Source organism: Nerophis ophidion, linkage group LG06 (genome assembly GCF_033978795.1).
Source record: "Nerophis ophidion isolate RoL-2023_Sa linkage group LG06, RoL_Noph_v1.0, whole genome shotgun sequence".
Classification (NCBI taxonomy): Eukaryota; Metazoa; Chordata; class Actinopteri; order Syngnathiformes; family Syngnathidae; genus Nerophis; species Nerophis ophidion.
Window position 1 is genome coordinate 45,118,533 of NC_084616.1, and position 19,732 is coordinate 45,138,264.

General features: G+C 40.6%; 1 protein-coding gene across 2 annotated transcripts; it reads right to left on the bottom strand.

Annotated features, from left to right (window-relative positions):
• Positions 1-283: 283 nt before the first annotated feature.
• dffa (DNA fragmentation factor, alpha polypeptide) lies at positions 284-19,316 on the bottom strand. Of its 2 annotated transcripts, none has more exons than XM_061903878.1 (6): positions 19,097-19,316; positions 12,819-12,977; positions 12,586-12,740; positions 6,181-6,385; positions 4,430-4,557; positions 284-1,783 (listed from the first exon to the last, which is right to left on the bottom strand). In XM_061903878.1, exons 1-6 carry the CDS (start codon positions 19,188-19,190, stop codon positions 1,574-1,576), a joined length of 951 nt encoding a protein of 316 aa, XP_061759862.1. In that variant the 5' UTR covers positions 19,191-19,316; the 3' UTR covers positions 284-1,573. The 2 variants fall into 2 exon arrangements, with proteins under 2 accessions (XP_061759862.1, XP_061759863.1); XM_061903879.1 differs by lacking the exon at positions 284-1,783 and adding an exon at positions 2,563-3,932.
• Between the last annotated feature and the right edge of the window lie 416 nt (positions 19,317-19,732).

Genomic DNA, 19,732 nt, shown 5'->3' on the forward strand with positions numbered 1-19,732 from the left:
AGTGAATGTATGGTAGCGGCCATCAACATTTTGCAGACCAAGGACCCCCAAACTGATTGAGAGATGGAGCAGGAGACATCTACTTATATATCTTGTATAAAATTGTTTTCAATTGAACTATAAAAAGCACTTTATTGTTGCATGACACTCACCTAAAATATTAGTACGGTAAGTTAACTCCTAAATCAATCACACTATACTGTACAGAGAACACATGAAGGACATATAAAACATACAAATAAAAAGATTGAAAATAAGAAATAAAGGAAACAAAAACAGGACACATTTTTTCAACAATTTTTATTCTGAAAACATTTATGATTTGTCAGTCTCACCATCACATTGGCCAATAGACAGGTATTTATTTTATTTTGCACTAAAACAATTATTGAACAACTTGTTCCCCATGTATTCGTGTTGTTCCAAAACACCATGCATTCAGGTAAAAAAAAAAAAAAAAATAATAATTCCCATGTCGAAAAGGGGGGTAAGACATTCAGGTCAACAAGATGTCTTTAATTTATTTAGTGAGTTGACCACTTTGAGTCACATGCGAGCTGGAACCTATACCGGCTGACTTCCAGCGAAAGGTTTGAGTACTCTCTGGACTGGTCGACAGCATTTCCAACTAAAGCCTGATTCTTGTTTGTTAATTTAAATTATGTAGGTAAGTACTTTTACTTTGAATAATGACAACATTAGCATTTATTAATTTAAGCCAATTTAATTTAAACCTCAATCACTTGTGCGGACACACAAAGGGTAGCTATCAGTTTTATTTTCATTAAATAATTTGAATAGTTTTCCTTAAAGTCTTTTTTTTGTAAACATAATTCTCCTTTCCCAGCTAGATGCAAAAAAAGCACATTTAATTTTTTTCCCAAAAGTATATAAAGGATTTATTCTACTGAACAAGCATGGAGGTAATGGGATCGATTGCTTCCCTGCTTGGCACTCAGCATAAAGGGTTGGAATTGGGGGTTAAATCACCAAAAATGATTCCCGGGCGCGGCACCGCTGCTGCCCACTGCTCCCCTCACCTCCCAGGGGGAGATCAAGGGGATGGGTCGAATGCAGAGAATAATTTCGCCACACGTAGTGTGTGTGTGACAATCATTGGTACTTTAACTTTTTAACAATTAATAACTGAATTGACTGTACTGTATATTTAGCTATTCTCTCTTAAATGATGGCAATATGCAATACACACTAAAGCAGTGCCCCTGTAATCCAACAGTATTAATAATAATCTTGTAGGTACCTTTTAAAAAATGTAGTGACCCTTACACATAAAAGGAGTATAAGTATTTAGGAACTACATTTAGTTCCTCATAAATGTGTGATGTTCCTTTCATTGATCATCAGAAAAAGGACCATGTGTGTAAATGATTATTGTCAGATAGGTTGATAGAAACTTGTGCGTAGCCCTCTACTTCTGTTGAGAGACAAAAATATTCACAATATAAACATCAACCTTAATCCAGCATTGAAGATAGGATCAGTAACACAGGGCCAACCCATTCCAGTGGCCCTCAGGCTGTCAGCGAGAGTTCTTATCAGTCCGTGCTCAGGCTTAGTTGCTGCTTCCTTTTCTGTCCTTCTTCTTGCTGGACGGCTCCCCGCTGTCCACCTGCGGCATGCTTCCCCTCATGGACTGCGCGGCCTGAACCTGCTGAAGACGTCGACTTAGCTCGCCTTCGCAGGCTTGTACCAGCGTCAACGTCTTCGCTTTGTCCCAACCCAGCACCTGCTGCATGACCCCAGCACCTCTGGCCACCACCATCTTAACGCAGAAGGAGCCACATTTGAAAAATTGGGGATGGTCGTGAGATTTAGAAAAAAAAAAAAAAAAAAAAAAAGTAGATACAAGGATAGGGACTGACATCATGCAAGACGTCAGCATGTTGAACAAGACCTCACACCCTGCCACAGTTATGATTTGAAGCAAGACATCAGCATATTGCCTGAAACCTTGGCAACTTTCCCAAGAGCTGAGTTAGTCACTTACTTAACTCTGCATGTGTTTTTTTCGGGGCCTTTTTTCCTGACATTCATTCCAATAAAAGACCCGGTTTTAACAAAGGTTGTAACCTCGATTCTCAAACGTCATTTGTTGTTAAACAGGGTGTGTAAAAAATAAAGTTTGTATATTGAAGCAAAATTCTCTGTAAGAAACAAAGCATATACGAATAATTGGTTCCAAACTCGACAAAGTCCATGCTTCAGTGAAGGTTTGTGCAATGTAAACACAATGTAAATCACTATACAGAACTGTATATCAACGTTCTATTTAATAACAAAGCCACACCGCAAAAAGTCAGTGTTCAAAAACAAGAAAAAATAATTACAAATTTAGGGGTATTTTATTTGAACTAAGAGAAATTATCTGCCAAAAGAACAAGAAAAATTGGCTTGTCAAGACTTTTCAAAAAAAGTAAAATTAACTAACCTCAATGAACCCAAAAATACTTGAAAATAAGTATATTCTCACTAATAACATCTGTACTACTATATGAGTACATATTTTCTCTTGTTTCCTTGAAAATAAAACAGCAAAGTCCATTTAGCTGTCATCTGTTTTAATATAAGACAATTGTGTCAAAGTCATGATTTTTTCTCTCTCACATGCTTATAATAAGAAATTAAAAAAAATAATTTCATACTTGTGAGTGTTGATGACACAGCTTTGCAACAGTTGATATTGTAGTTTTAAGCATGTTTTACTCAATATAGGTCATCAAGCTGTAATATCATACTGAGATCATTTAGGACAGGAGTCGGCAACCCAAAATGTTGAAAGAGCCATATTGGACAAAAAATACAAAAACAAATCTGTCGGGAGCCGCAAAAAAATAAAAGCCATTTAACATACAGATGGTGTGTCATGACATATACATTGAATTATGATGACTTAAAGGAAACTAAATGAGCTCAAATATAGCTACAAATGAGGCATCGTAATGCAATGTGTACATACAGCTAGCCTAAATAGCATGTTAGCATCGATTAGCTTACAGTCATGCAGTGACCAAATATGTCTGATTATCACACTCCACGTAAGTCAATAACATCAACAAAACACACCTTTGTGCATTCATTGCAACGTTATAAGTTTGGTGGACAAAATGAGACAGAAAAAGAAGTGGCATAAATCACGTCTGAGAAAGTCGGAGAAAGTTATGCATGTAAACAAACTAGGGTGAGTTCAAGGACCGCCAAAATTAGTAGGACAAAACAGCTCTCGTCAAATACTCGAATCAGTGAAGCATGTTTAATATAAACAGTGTGCTTTATAGCAATTAGGGAGGTTTGTGTCATGTTTGTCCTCCTAAAGAAACCAAATTTAAACAAAAAATGTTTTTCCCCACATCATTTTCATTTTTCATATATTTTTGAAAAAGCTCCAGAGAGCCACTGGGGCGGCGCTAAAGAGCCGAATGCGGCTCCGGAGCCGCGGGTTGCTGACCCCTGATTTAGGAACAAAACACTTAAAAAAGTAAAACACTAACATAAAATCTGCTCAGTGAGAATAATTATCTTATCAGACAGAAAATAAGCAAATGTCACCCTTTTTTTGAGATACTTAATCTTACTTCGATTACAGTTTTTGCAGTGCACATAAAGGAAAAACTCAAATCACAAAACTCCTTAACTTTAACAGCAAGTTTGTTACAATGATTAGGAATAAAATACCTTGTCAGTCAGTCTTTTTGGCATGCAGTAGAAGAAAGGAGGAGACAGTGTCGACAACGCTGTCATTACCTCCTGAATGTTTGAATCCACGCAATGGACTCACTGAGCAAAACTAGAAAAATGCTATTTAAACACTTAAAACGCACACAAAGTAGCAATTAGCACTGCTGGGCTGACTGGATGAGCACCAGAGATCGATCATTCCGCCCACAATGGATGTGTTGCCGTGCACAAAATGGCTGCATGTTGAGGCAGACAATAGGTGGATTAAACGTTCGTACATCAAGACAAAGTTCGCACAACAAACGATCACAGCAGTTCCTGAATCGAAAAGTTTGTATATTTATATGCGTAAATGGGGGTTGCACTGTATTTCTATTTGTATTATTTTACATGGAAAACTTGTTTCAACTAAGTTCCAACATCCTTAAATCGATGGTTTTACCTCAGATGCTAAAAACGAGATTATGAGTCACACTAGTGCAAATTTTGCCACTAAACAAGCAGCACAAATGATTAAGATTTTTGGAGTTATAATAATGTTGATGGACTAAAACATTTATTCAAAAGGCCCTCCATAAAAGTACACGTTACGTTTATGACCATTGACCGCATTTTAGATCTAAAAAATCTAAAAGAAGTAACTTGGTATGACACTAATTGTTTCATGTTTCAGTGTCATGCTCTTTATTGTCTTAATTGCTTCAGAAAGTGTAAAGAAAAACGTGTGCGTTACCTGAAGATCTTCAGTGCAGAGTCGGGTCTCTGGGCTGGTTTTTCCTTTAAGCACCATTAAAGTCCTGGGCACGAATTCAGGTGTTTGGTCCAACTCCATCCCATCAGTGGCATCCACACCTTCAGCTCCTGAAACATTAACAGAAGACATAATTTTCTACCTGAGGTTCTTTTGTTGTACTAAATGGCTGTCACTGGATGGTTTTACTCAGCTGAGACAATACCTCCACCTAGTGGCTGATAGCATTAGCACGCCTTCACTTCACTCAAATACACATGACTAAGGTTTAAATATTGCATTTTCCTTCATTTGATTTGATGTCAGGTCGAATTACGATTAAACAAGTGACAATTTGAATTATTGCATTAGTTGGTGGCCAAGAAAACAGCAAAGCATGTTAAGATACATTGATTGATTGAAACTTTTATTAGTAGATTGCACAGTACAGTGCATATTCCGTACAATTGACCACTAAATGTAACACCTGAATACGTTTTTCAACTTGTTTAAGTCGGGGTCCACGTTAATCAATTCCTGGTAAATCAATTTAAAATAATTAGATAAGAATATTTAAAACACATTTTTGCCATTCCATTGTAACTGTTGTTTCACATCTTGTGTTATTTTAATCTGTTACTATATTGTGCTGTTGTGTCAATCTGTTGTTTATGTTGAGGGACTGCGGAGGGAAATGAGCATATTTACACAACATCCTATGTAGTGTAGTGTATTGTCTTTGTAAATAAACTAATAATTTGACAACCTTATTAAATACTAAATAGATACAAGTCCTACATGTCTTGAATTTTGTCAAAATCAAACAATAAAATGTAAGTATTTTTTATTTAAGATAAAGGAATGAAAGTGAATTTGTATCATGAGAATGGGTATCACCTGGATCGAAAGGGCACAAGAAACTGGCACAAGTAGAAAGACATGTTTGCTTTTGTATAGCGATTCTCAAACTGAGGTACGCAGGCTATAGGTTGATTGGCAACACTAAAATTGGCCCTAGTGTGTGAATGTGAGTGTGAATGTTGTCTGTCTATCTGTGTTGGACCTGCGATGAGGTGGCGACTTGTCCAGGGTGTACACCGCCTTCCGCCCGATTGTAGCTGAGATAGGTACCGCGCCCCCTGTGACCCCAAAGGGAATGAGCGGTAGAAAACGGATGGATGGTACACAGGCTCCATCTAGTGGTACGCCTAAGAACCACTTGATTAAAGTACAGGGTTTTATTTTCCTATTATCAAACACAGTGTTACTGTTCAAACTGTATAATGTTACAGTTGCCACACATATTAAATATACATATTAAACAAAACCTCTGCCTTGTTTTTAATGAACACTTAGGCCTACTTTGTAACTGAATTTAAATGTTTGTCATTATGGTGGTACTTTGAGGGCCAAGTTTTTCTGAGGTGGTGCTTGGTGAAAAAAGTTTGAGAACCACTGCTGTGTTAGATTATGCTAATCCTTTACAATGCTGCAAATTATTGTGTAACGTAATAAATATGTCAAATATCATATCAACAGTTAGTTTGCTACTTTCTTGTGTGGTTTCCAATTGGAAGAAAAATGTACTTAATTTACAAATGGCATCAGGTTATAAATAATAATAATGTTGCTCATTGCTGTGCATATTGAATCAAAGATGATGTATCTCTCACAAAGTTAATGTCTTACAAAACTGGTTAAAAGCTCCCCCTCTTCAAATAGCAACAGTGTATTATAACACGAGCGTACAATACCTCCCTCGCTGGGCCGCCTAGGATCTTCTTGCGATTCCTCTTCTTTGTCCACTGCTTTGAGGAAGAGTTGAAGCAACTCCTTGGATTGCCTCTCCTCCTCGCGACGGTCCAAAACCCTCTGCAATGTCTCCTGGAGGTTCTCTGTCTTCTGCTTTCGGAAGCCGAGAGCAGAAGCCAGCTCAGGGCAGGGAACGTCCACCAAGTTCTAGAACAACATGTGACAGTAATTTCACTGAAAGTAGCTTACTGTACTAAAAATTGCCCTCGGATATGTCAGAAGTGAGAGTGTACTGTATTGCAGATGGATGATTACACCCCTCACACTTCAGCAACCATTTTTATTACAGTATATACTTACACAGGATGATACCACAGAAATACTTTAGAGTAGTCAGAGTATAGATTTACTCTCCACTAAAAATGACTCAACACAACCATTAATGTTCAAAAGTAAACACAATGAGTGATCAAGATACGTTTGTGTTGCCACCCGTCCTGCATGCCGATGGTCTGGGGATGCGTGAATGCTGCGGGCACTGAAGATCTGTGGTTCATTGAGGGAAAGACAATCTGAAGCCTATTCCTTTGGGAAACTAGGCTGCATAGTTGTTGCTTTTTTTGGCTCGACTAAGGATTTAGAAGTGGAACGGCACATGGTAGAGCTGATGTGCCTGTAACTTGAGGCTTCCAGGTTCCATTTCAGCTTTCACCATCCCTGTCATGGCCGTTTTGTTTTTGGGCAAGGCACTTCCCACCTTGCTCCCAGTGCCACTCACACTGGTGTATGAGTGTGAGAGAAGGTTTGGTGGTGGTTGGAGGGCCGTAGGCTCCAATTGGCAGCCACGCTTCTATCAGTCTAGTGCAAGGCAGCTGTGGCTATAAATGCAGCTTACCACCATTAATGTGTAAATGTGTAAGAGCCTTTTTTGTAGGCCTAAAGAAGATTTGGTTTTCCCAATTTCGATATTTCATATTATTTATGTTTTATCATTTGTCAAATTCTGCGATGAGGTGGCGACTTGTCCAGCGTGTACCCCGCCTTCCGCCCGATTGTAGCTGAGATAGGCGCCAGCGCCCCCCGCGACCCTGAAAGGGAATAAGCGGTAGAAAATGGATGGATGGATGGCATTTGTCAAATTTTTAAAGATATGATTACCATATCCAGTCATTAGGCCTTTTTAAGGCTGCTAAAAGCTCCCTAAAATATATTTAACCCCCATAAAATAATGTTTTTAATTTTTTTTAAAAAAGGTCAATATTTCACAAAAAATAGTGCTGAAAAATAGGATTTCAAGTAGCCAGAAGATTAGTTTTAATAATTCAACTGTCATTTAGGGATGTGACAATATGAATATTTATTATTACGATTATTGTGACCAAAATTATCACTGTTATCATTATTATTGCGGTACTGTCGAATATGTTCAAAATGTACTTTAACACACACACACACACACACACACACACACACACACACACACACACACACACACACACACACACACACACACACACACACACACACACACACACACACACACACACACAAATATTTTGACCGAGTTACTTTGTGTGTGAAAAATAAATAAATAAACACACTGTTCGAAAAGCCACTATTTTGAATGTTTTGTGTTTTTTATGCTTCACTGCTAGTCTTTAAGTATTAGTGTTGCATCTGTTTTATTGACTAAGCTTTTATTGTGTTAAATAATGGTTTGTATTGCAGCATTTTAAGATGTATAAAACGTGTGAAACAAATAAAGTCTAATATCATTCATATTTATCCTGTCTGGCGGGCATTGTGTCCTAATCTGTTCAGTGGTCCTTGAACACACCATAAAAACACCTCGGCCTCTTTTCCTCTAAGTTTAGTACAATCACTCTAGTAAAAGAGCACAGCTTGTCGGTTCAATGTGCACAATTGAAAAGTTTAGATTGGGGCTTGTTGTTTCTTAATGGGGAAAGACAATAATAAATTTTGTTTTCAAGTTAGCATTTAAGCTAGCGAGCTGGTGCCAGTCAGTTTGTGTGAGTTTGTCGTCAAAGTGCAGTTATTAAATACAGATTTTTGATAATTTTTATTTTTTAAACGGTAATATTAACTGTGGATAGTTTCGCCGCTATTATTATTAATTGCTTGTATTCTGTCACATGACTTCTTCCCGGAAGTGAAAACCACTGGTGGTTAACCAAGCGAAGATGGCTGTTGTGCAGCAAGCAGCACGTAAACTAGTACAGAAGGGGCCTAGATCTTCTAGCAAAAAATCTAGCTATGCAATAAAATAGATCCCCATACTTAACAAAAAAAAAAAAAATTATCCGAGTGATATCAAGGATTTACAGTCGTTCGCGTTCCCAGACATATTGAACAATCAGGTGCTCCAGACGTCATTCTACACAACAAAACAGGAGTCTACAACTTCTTTGCGTGTGCCTCGGTCAAGGAAATTGGTATCAAGACTCTCCTGGGTAAGTATACATCGTTTTTGCTCGGGTAAGGTTGCATTTCATGATTTAACTTTGGGTCTACAGCCATGTTTGTTGCTGTTGCCATTTTCAAGTATGCATGTTTATTCCTGTCTATAGATGTCAACGTTGTGTATGTGCTTGTGGGGGGGCGTGGTCTGCGGGCCTGCCGCGGAGCGAGGTGTGGAAGCACAGCTGGCAGGTGATTGGATTACCCAGCTGGGACTGATCATCCAATCACCTGCCATGCTTATTAGCAGCAGCCGAGACGAGACAAATCCGTTGGAGTTGGAGTTTGAGCTAGAGGAGCCACACATGCGCACGAGACCACACCATAAGAGGAAGAGCAGCCGAAAGACTGATAAGTTGATGAAAAAGAGTGCTGACCTGGCGCGTGTGTGCACAATAAAACATTGTTGCAACAGACTAATGGGCTCACGAGCTGATCTTTGTGGTCAGAAGAACCCACGGGAGGGCAACCTCCACAGTGCTGAAAGATTAATTTATGATTGCTGCCTTTGGTAAAAACTTAACTCTTTTAGGTTTTACTCACATTTGAATTATTTAATTAAAACTTTCTGATTTGGTGGATTACGAAACACTAGTAGCAGAAATGCGTTTTGAAATACAAGTAATATCAAGATAATACTTAAATAGGAAATAATAAAGGTTAAAAGTATATCAAAACAAACCTTTAACAAAGGGATCCGTACAAAGTTGTGCATTCTTCGACTCTGCTCCCTTGGAATAGTGTGCCATTTTTCTCATCGTCATTTCCTAAAAAGTGGCACTCTTCCACCCTCGATTACCTCTTGAGGAACACTGAAGAAACTTTTTTATTTTTCGCAATTCGGATAACCGAAAACAGCGCAAACATAGGGCAATTTTTTGGAGATAGGCTAAATGGTGCCTCGTACCCATTGAGAACAGACACTAGCATGACCACCACGCATATTTAATGAGCCAGACGTGACATGTCAATCCAAGCAATACCGTTTATCATTGTATTCCTACTGTCATTATTCACTTGAGAATGGTTATAAATTTGTAATGTTTCCCTTTACTTCATATTGTAAGGTAGATATTAGTTGATTAAATTCATTAGTTGATAATAGGAATTATAATAATACATACTTATCAATATTAGTGCATCTACTGGGGGTTAAGCCTCCCTTGTGTTTAAAAACAAGTTAAGCCTGTTTCAAACTTTATGTAAGGTTCCTTGAATGCACCACAATTATATGCTACGAGACACAAAAGTGAAACTTAAACTTTGTTCTATGCTACCACAAATAGATGTATCATGTTTTTTACCTTTTTTTCTATCACCTCTTTCTGGTTCCCAAATGTTGACTATGTAAATGCTACAAACGTGAGCTTTGATAGAAATATAATGTTTAGGTTGCGTGAACAGTATCTTACTTGGTTTTGCTGCTACCAGGAAAAAGAAACCATTTAGAATAGGGGTCTCAAACATGCGGCCCGCAGGCCAATTGCAGCCCGCGCTTTGATATGACAATTTAATGTTGGTGCGGCCCGGGAGTTTAATATGAACGGCGCTTGATAGATCATGCTTGCCAACGTCCATAATCTGCCCGGGAGACCCCTGAATTTCATCTGGCCACGTGAGACGCAGGTGTGTTATTGCAAGATATATTTGATCAACAGCTACACACGTCACACTAAGGGTGGCCGTAAAAAAACTTTTAACACTGTTACAAATATGTGCCAGACTGTGAACCCACACCAAAATAGAATGACAAACACATTTTGGGAGAACATCTGCACCGTAATACAACATAAACACAACAGAACAATTGCCCAGAATCCCATGCAGACCTAACTCTTCCGGGCTACAATATACACACCCTTGCTACCACCAATCTCCCACGCCCCCACCCTCCCTACTTGCGTCGGTTGTGGTGTTGTATATTGTAGCCCTGCAAGGTGTTCTGGGTATTTGTTTTCTTGTGTTTAAGTTGTGTTAGGGTGCGGAAATTCTCCCCAAAACGGTTTGTCATTCTTGTTTGGTGTGGGTTCACAGTGTGGAGCATATTTGTAACAGTGTTAAAGTTGTTTATACGACACAAGTACATCTTGCAGCCACTGACGTTGTTCTGCACAAGTCTCACACAACATGTTACAGAGCCGGCACATTGGTTGTGTGATAAAAAAGCGTGCGCGATGACATGTAGTAGAGCAGTAGTCTTCTTTTGGGGGTGCGCGGACCCCTGGAGGTACTTGAAGGTATGCCAAGGGACAAGTGAGATTTATTAAAAACATTCTAAAAAACAGCAGCAATTCATAAATCCTTTATACATATGTTTATTGAATAATACTTCAATGAAGTATGAATGTACGTTCATAAACTGTGGAAAAATAATAAAACAATCCAACATTCAGCATTGACAGCTGGACTTTTTTGTGGACATGTTCCATAAATATTGATGTTAAAGATTTGTTTTTTTGTGAAGAAATGTTTAGAATTAAGTTCATGAATCCAGATGGATCTCTATTACAATCCCCAAAGAGGGCACTTTAAGTTGATGATTGATCTATGTGTAGAAATCTGTATTTATAATTGAATCACTTGTTTATTTTTCAACCTTTTTTTTTGTTATTTTCATATCTTTTTTTTTAAATAGTTCATGAAAGACCACTACAAATGAGCAATATTTTGCACTGTTATACAATTTAATAAATCAGAAACCGATGACATAGTGCTGTATTTTACTTGATCTCTTTTTTTCAAACAAAAATGCTTTGCTCTGATTAGGGGGTACTTGAATTAAAAAAATGTTCAGAGGGGGTACATCACTGACGTTAAAGGCAGTACAGTCACCGCAGCCCCTTAATAATGTCGGCCGGGTGAAAATTGGGAAAAATTCGGGAGAATGGTTGCACCGGTAGATTGTCGGGAGGTGCACTGAAATTCAGGAGTCTCCCGGAAAAATCGTGAGGATTGGCAAGTATGTTGCTAGGGCAGGAAAGCCATTCATAGAAGGTGAATTCATTAAAAGTGCATGTTAGATTTTTTTAAGAAATCTTTTCTTGCGGCCAAGCCTCACCCAGTTTCTGCATCCAGTGGCCCCCAGGTAAATTGAGTTTGAGACCCCTGATTTAAAATGTTTGCAAGGGGGTGTAGGTAAAGTTATACATTCCAAATCTTAACATATATGATGTCATATTTTTTAAGTGACAGATTAATATTAAGGAAAAAAAAATAAAATCTTTAAAAAAAAAAGCCCAGGCCATGATCATGTGGCCCCCATATTGGTTGTGGCCCTAAACAACCGCAGAGAGAGTGTTTATGCAAGGAGTCGAAAGCGATAGTGCTCATGCTAAATATTCACACAATTTAGACATGTTCACTTTGAGATGCACTTATGAACATGTGTTGCTGCTATTTAGACATTGACTGTGTGTCATATTTTCAGATGACCATATTTGACTTAGACTTACTTTTATTGTCATTCAAATTTAAAAATTACAGAACAGATAAGAACAAAATGTTGTTGCTTTAGCATGTGGTAGTACGGGATAAAAGAGCCATAAGGTGCAGAGTGTTTGCATTTACAAAAGAAGGTGCATATATAAATAGATCACTGTACAGATAAATATATTGCAGTTTTGAATATGCACCCACGTTTATGGATGTATGGTATATTGTTTTTATAGTCCAGCGAGTTAATCCGTTTTTTGGGGGAATTAAGGGGATTATTATGATGCGTTCAAGAGTCTTATGGCCTGAGGGAAGAAGCTGTTACAGAACCTTTCCAGAGTCCATCAGTGAAAACAGTCTTTGGTGGGGGTAGGAGGAGTCTATTATTTTCTGAGCCCTGGTCCGGCAGCTGCTTAACTCTCCTTGTGTCATTTCTTTAATATTGTCCCTTGAGAAGATACAGTACAATCCCAAGATAATACAGTACAACACACTACCTGTAAGTCCTCCTCTGACATGAGGATGACGCTGGCAAGGTCCTTCTTGAGCTGCATGGCGAGGTCCCACCATGGAGCGGCCGCAAGTGCGGCATCCACTGTGTCGCTCTCTAGAATCACTGAATCCCTCGCCATCCACGCTGTGCCGCCATCCACTACAACATAAGGGCGAATGAGCATCAAATACTTTCACATGAAGCCCTTCATATTCCAGACGGAAATAATTTGCTCACGCCTGCGCAGGGGCGACCACGTCTCCTTTTCATGCAGCAGCATGAACTTTGTGTTGGTGGGTAAACACAAAAAGTAGGCCTCGTCCTCGACGATTGTCCCATCGTCTTCTAAAACCACTGTGACCGGCTCGCTTGGTGTGAATCCGAGAAACTCAATTCCTGTTGGAACAATAACATTTGAGAATTTAAAGACAATGGGCAAAAGAACAATCAGATCAGATTAATGATGCAATAAAAAAATAAAGAAGTCAAACAATTAAAATTTTTAATCAGATTAATAACAGTTGCTTAATTTTGATGAATCATGCTGCGGCGCAAGTGTAGATGAACAAGTTTCACGGCATCCTTGCGGAAACGAGAAATTATCGGCCACTTTGGTCTCTCTGGACGGATTCTCCATCATGCGTGTGGACTGGTCATTGGCCGAGAGCTAGTGGGCACCCTCGGATGGAGTCACCTCTCATGGTTGCTTTGTTGGGTCTGTTCCTGTTTCTGGCCGTACTGCAATACGCAATATGTATTATTATGTATTCCATCCATCTATCCATTTCCTACCGCTTGTCCGTTTTGAGGCGGCGGGGGGTGCTGGAGCCTATCTCAGCTGCATTCGGGTAGAAGGCGGGGTACACCCTGGACAAGTCTCCACCTTATCACAGGGCCAGCACAGAAAGACAGACAACATTCACACTCACATTCACACACTTGGCCAATTTAAGTGCTGCCAATCAACCTATCCCCAGGTGCATGTCTTTGGCGGTGGGAGGAAGCCGGAGAACCCGGAGGGAACCCACGCAGTCACGGGGAGAACATGCAAACTCCACACAGAAAAGATCCCCAGCGCAGGATCGAACCCATGACCATTGTGAGGCAGATGCACTAACCCCTCCCTCTACCGTGCTGCCTATTATTAAGTATTATTTATTGCAATTTTTTATTGTTTATCATTGTGTTGTAGTTTTGTAGCTGTATGTAGAAAAAGTGCAAGTGGCAGCTGGTTGCATCAACTCTGTGCCCTTTTAATGTATTTTATGTCCTTTAATGTTTCCCTCTTGTTTTCATACCAGACTGCGCTGCAGAAGCCCGCCCTGGTATTGTGCACTCTCGTAATTGATGCGTTTTTCTACTGTTTCTTGCATTGAACAAAGAGAGCACAGTCTACCAAGTCAAATTCCTTGTGTGTTAAACATACTTGGCCATAAAAGCTGATTCAGATTTCATATGTGCTTCCAGTGTTTGTGCCCTTGATGGAAAACAAAAGAACTATAACTTATTTTCCTAGATGGTGCCGCTGTAGTGGCTCTGTTCCTGATGTTTCCCTCTTGCTTTCATGTGTTTTTTTTTGCCTTTCGGTTCGGGACCCTTTGGGACTGTGTGAAAAGGGGTGGCACTTTCGTGACTTCTGCGGTGCTTTTTTGTGAACTTCTGGATCTGCCTCCCGGGAGCCTTTTGGCCATAGAGACCAGCTGCTGGGTCTCTGCCACACCAGAGTCAATTTGGAGAGATTGGAGTAGATGCGGATGAAGAGATAAGGCTGTGGAGCTGGCGCTGAGCTCCGGGACGGACAAATTTCACAGTGTCTTGGCTGAATGAAGAGGTTTCCTTGGACGTATCCTCACTCATCCATGCGGACTGGACACTGGCCGAGGGTGGAGTCGGCTCTCTTAAAAGTAAAATTTAAAGTACCCGTGATTACACACACACACTAGGTGTGGCAAAATTGTTCTCTGCATTTGACACATGACCCTTGATCACCCCATGGGAGGTGAGGGGAGCAGTGAGCAGCATCGGTCGCCGTGCCTGGGAATAATTTTTGGTGATTTTAGCCCCAATTCCAACCCTTCATGCTGAGTGTCAAGTGGCGAGGTAACGGGTTCCATTTTTATAGTTTTTGGTTTGACTCAACCGGTATCTCTGAGGCTGACATTCTAACCCAGGGGTAGGGAACCTATGGCTCTAGAGCCAGATGTGGCTCTTTTGATTAATGCATCTGGCTCTCAGATAAATCTTAGCAGACATTGGTTAACACGATAAATAATGAATAATTCCGCTGGTAATCACAGTGTCAAAAATAACTTTCAAAATATGAAACATTCTCATGCATTTTCATCCATCCATCCGGTTTCTACCGCACCTGTTCAAGAAGTCGCATTAATGGTAAGAAGTATTTTATTTATTTTTGGTTAGCCTCAGAATAACAATGTTATTAAAAAGAATAAGAGACTTCGTATACTCTAAAAATGTTTGTCTTTCTTAAAAATGCACGCATATAGTTGTATTGAGTGTTTAAAAAAATAATAATTATGACTCTCACGGAAAGACTTCTAAAAATATTTGGTTTGTATGGCTCTCTCAGCCAAAAAGGTTCCCGACCCCTGCTCTAACCACTAGGCCACTGAGTACGTTAGTTGCTTTGTTGGGTGTCTTCCTATCTCTGGCCATGCTTCCTCCCACCCCAGCAGACGATAGCGTGGAAAAAAAAACAGTATTTACCTGTTTCTCACCTTTTTTCTAAGGGCCGCCGGAAGTTGGCTGACCCGTCAGCAATCCTGTTCTGTCTCCCTGTAATGTTTGTCTGTTTTTGAATGGGATTGTGCTGAAAATGAGGCTTCACGGTGGAAGAGGGGTTAGTGCGTCTGCCTCACAATATGAAGGTCCTGCAGTCTTGGGTTCAATCCCAGGCTCGGGATCTTTCTGTGTGGAGTTTGCATGTTCTTCCCGTGAATGTGCGGGTTCCCTCCTGGTACTCCGGCTTCCTCCCACTTCCAAAGACATGCCCCTGGGGATAGGTTGATTGGCAACACTAAATTGGCCCTAGTGTGTGAATGTGAGTGTGAATGTCGTCTGTCTATCTGTGTTGGCCCTGCGATGAGGTGGCGACTTGTCCAGGGTGTACACCGCCTTCTGTCCGATTGTAGCTGAGATAGGCGCCAGCGCCCCCCGCGACCCCAAAAGGGAATAAACCGTAGAAAATGGATGGATGGATGGATGTGCTGAAAATCTTAATTTCCCCTTGGAGATTATTAAAGTATTATTTTTTCTGATTCTGAATTCTACGAGCCAGTATTTCGAGCGACTCTTCTCAAGAGCCCTTCAAAGAGCCATAAACCCCATCTCTAATCTGCAACCTGTCCCTTCCAATCCACGCAAGAGAGACAGTAACACTACTTGGACAGACTGCCTGAAATGCATTGCCAGAGACATTTCTGGAATTTTCAGTAAGTTTGCACTGCAAAATTGTTAATTGCTTTTTTTTTTTTTTTTTTTTTTTTTAAATCAGATGAATAATAATCCATCCACCTATTTTCTAATTAGGGACCGAATGTCCCTTTGGGACAGACGACCCTATTGTATTTCTATTATACCGCCGCCTCTTTGAGTTGTTATTTGACCCCCTTAACATGCTTCAAACTCACAAATTTTACACACACATCAGGACTGGCAAGAATTGCCAACTAATAAAAAAACTAAACACCAAAACTCAAAATTGCGCTCTAGCGCCCTCTAGGAAAAAACACAAACAAAACTGCTTGTAATTTCCGTTACGAATGTCGTAGAGACATTAAACAAAAACCTTTATGTAGGTCTGACTTAGACCTACATTTCATAAAATAACATCCTTCAGCAAAAATCAACAAGAAGTTGGCAAACACCCGTTCAAAACAAACGTTTAATAAAAAAGTCATTTTTGCCTATTTGAGCTGTAATTTGACCCCCTTAAAATGCTTCACAACCCACCAAACTGGACACACGCATCAGGACTGGCGAAAATTGCGATCTAATAAAAAAACCAAACCCCAAAACTTAAAATTGCGCTGTAGCGCCCCTTAGGAAGAAAACACGGACAAAACTGCTTGTAACTTCCGGTAGGAATGTCGTAGAGACATGAAACAAAAACCTAAGAGACCTACATTTCATCATTTGACATCCTTCAGCAAAAATCCACAGTAAATTGGCTATTACCCCTTCAAAACAAAAGTTTTGTAAAAACCTGTCACCTTTTTTCTAACATTATCTCCTCTGAGCGCGTTTTTTGTGTCGGCTTCAAACTCGCACAGGAAAGAGATTGAACCCTTCTGATTAAAAGTTGCGCAAAGAGTTTTTCTAACTGCTCCGGTTTTGATTTTACGAGCCTTCAAAGAACTGCTACGCTGATGCTGCTGCGCTGCTGCCGTCTCAAGATGGCCACTTAAAAGCAGGAAGCACCAACGTGACCACACAATGCAGAGAAGGTAGGTACTTTGCGGGTAAAGATATGTTAAACTGGGTGAAAGAAGGAGGCACCAGTTTGACTCCAGGATACAGAGAAGGTAGGTAATGTGCAGGTAAAGATATGTTGTCTGGGTGATGGCAGGAAGCACCAGCATGTATGGGTGAAAGAAAGAAGCACCAGAGTGACCCCAGGATGCAGGGAAGGTAGGTATTGTGCAGGTAAAAATATGTTAAATGGGGAAAGGCAGGAAACACCAGCAATAGTTGGTCCCGTCCATCGTTGCTTGCAGCTTTAATTACTGCTTGTCCCTGCTAATGTTGTTTATGTTCAATGTTAGTGGCGCTGGTGTAATGCTGCTGTTGGCAGGAGCTCTGTGCTCTTGTGTCATCCTTTTGTGTTTCCCTCTTGTTTTCATGTATGTATATATATATATATATATATATATATATATATATATATGTATATACATACATTTTTTTTGTTCCGGGACCCTTTGGGACTGTGTGACAAGGGGTGGCACTATCGTGACCTCTGCGGTGCTTTTTTGTGGACTTCTGGATCTGCCTCCAGGGAGCCTTTTGGCCATGGAGACCAGCTGCTGGGTCTCTGCTACACCAGAGTCAGTCTGGAGAGACTGGAGGAGATGCGGGTGAAGAGACAGGGCTGCAGAGCTGGCACTGAGCGCCGGGACGGACAAGCTTCACAGTGTCTTGGCTGAAGGAGCAGCTATCGGACACGTCAGTCTTTTTGGACGTATCCTCGCTCATCCATGCGGACTGGACACTGGCCTAGAGTTGGTTGGCGACCGAGAGTGGAGTCGGCTTTCTTGGTTGCTTTGTTGGGTCTGCTCCTGTCTCTGGCATTGCTCTCTCCACCCCAGCAGACGACGGCGTGGAACGCCGCAGAGGCCACCAGAGTGTATATGCTTCTTTTACTTTTTATTCATAGCTGTATGTAGAAGTGGCTGGTTGCATCAGCTCTGCTACTTTAATGTTCTTTGAAGTTTGATGTTTCCCTCTTACACACATGTAAGAGGGATGTGTACTATGGCTATGAGTTGTTTTTTTCCCTTGGCCTCAGTCTGAACGCCCTCTCCAGGGGCCCAGGCTTAGACCGTCCATCCATCCTTTTTCTACCGCTTATTCCCTTTGGGGTCGCAGGGGGCGCTGGTGCCTATCTCAGCTACAACAGGGCGGAAGGCGGTCAACAGCCCGGACAAGTCGCCACCTCATGGCAGGGCCAACACAGATAGACAGACAACATTCACACTCTAGGGCCAATTTAGTGTTGCCAATCAACCTATCCCCAGGTGCATGTCTTTGGAAGTGGGAGGAAGCCGGAGTACCCGGAGGGAACCCACGCATTCACAGGGAGGACATGCAAACTCCACACAGAAAGATCCAGAGCCCGGGATTGAACCCTGACTACTCAGGACCTTTGTATTGTGAGGCAGATGCACTAACCCCTCTTTTAGTATTTTATTTTTTTCTCCCATTCCCCTCCCACTTGTTTACCTGTATCTCACCTTTTTTGTAAGGGGCGCCGGAAGTTCAGCTATCTTGTTCTGTCTTCCTGTGATGTTTGTCTGATCTTGAATGGGATTGTGCTAAAAATTTTAATCCCCCCTCGGGGATTAATACAGTACCGGTATGTCTGATTCGGATTCTGATAACATTTAGCTGACCCAAACCAAGTGCAGCTAGTGATCAGGGCAACGCCTGGTGACCAGCATGCAAGGAATGAGCAGACAAAAAGTTCTGCTTTCATGCTGCAAGTTTGAACATGTTGAAGATGTTGCAAGACGAGGTGTTCTATCACTCAAGGTCACATGACCACTACAGGTGGGGCGACTAATGAAATCTGATTAAGCACGTTTGTGCACCCTTTGCAGTCACGAAATTAGGAATTTTGATGACTTAATCAGACTATTACGCTTTATTCAAGAGTCCAAACATGATTTGAATGTTTAACATGTATTTTTCTGGCGTGTATGCATTTCCATACACAAGTATTGTTATCAAGTTGAGCATCTTCAAAGTAATGTTAAATAACATGTCAATAGTCTCACCTTTTGTCTTCAGTTCCTCGAGTGAAGGGACGACCAAACCGTATGACTTTTGTCGGGAAAAGTTACACACCTTACACGGCTTCTTATCCGCCATTATAAAATAATGTCTAAAAGTGTATTTTTAATAAGACAACGCAGAAGAAGGCAAGGCGAATCCTGGTTAGTCTTTTGCGTTTGGCAGTTTCGAATACGGAACAACGCTGGCGAAAGGGACGGCGGGTAATGTAGTTGTAATGCTACAGACCGGCAATCGCAGAACTCTCAAACTGTATCCGAAGAATACGTAGGTAATGCGTAATGTGTAAAAGTTTATTTTTAATGAGATAACACAGAAGAATGCAATGCAAATCCTGGTTAGTTTTTTTTGCGTTTAGCAGTTTCGAATGCGGAATGACGGTGGCGAAAGAGACGACGGGTAATGTAGTTGTAATACTACAGACTGGCAATCACGGAACTCTCAAACTGTATCCGACGAATACGTAGATGGTTTGATGGTAATAATGTTTAAAAGTTTATTTTAACAAGACAACACGGAAAAAGGCAAGGCGAATCCTGTTTCGTCATTCGCAGTTTAGCAGTTTCGAATACAGAACAACGGTGGCGAAAGGAACGACGGGTAATGTAGTTGTATACTAC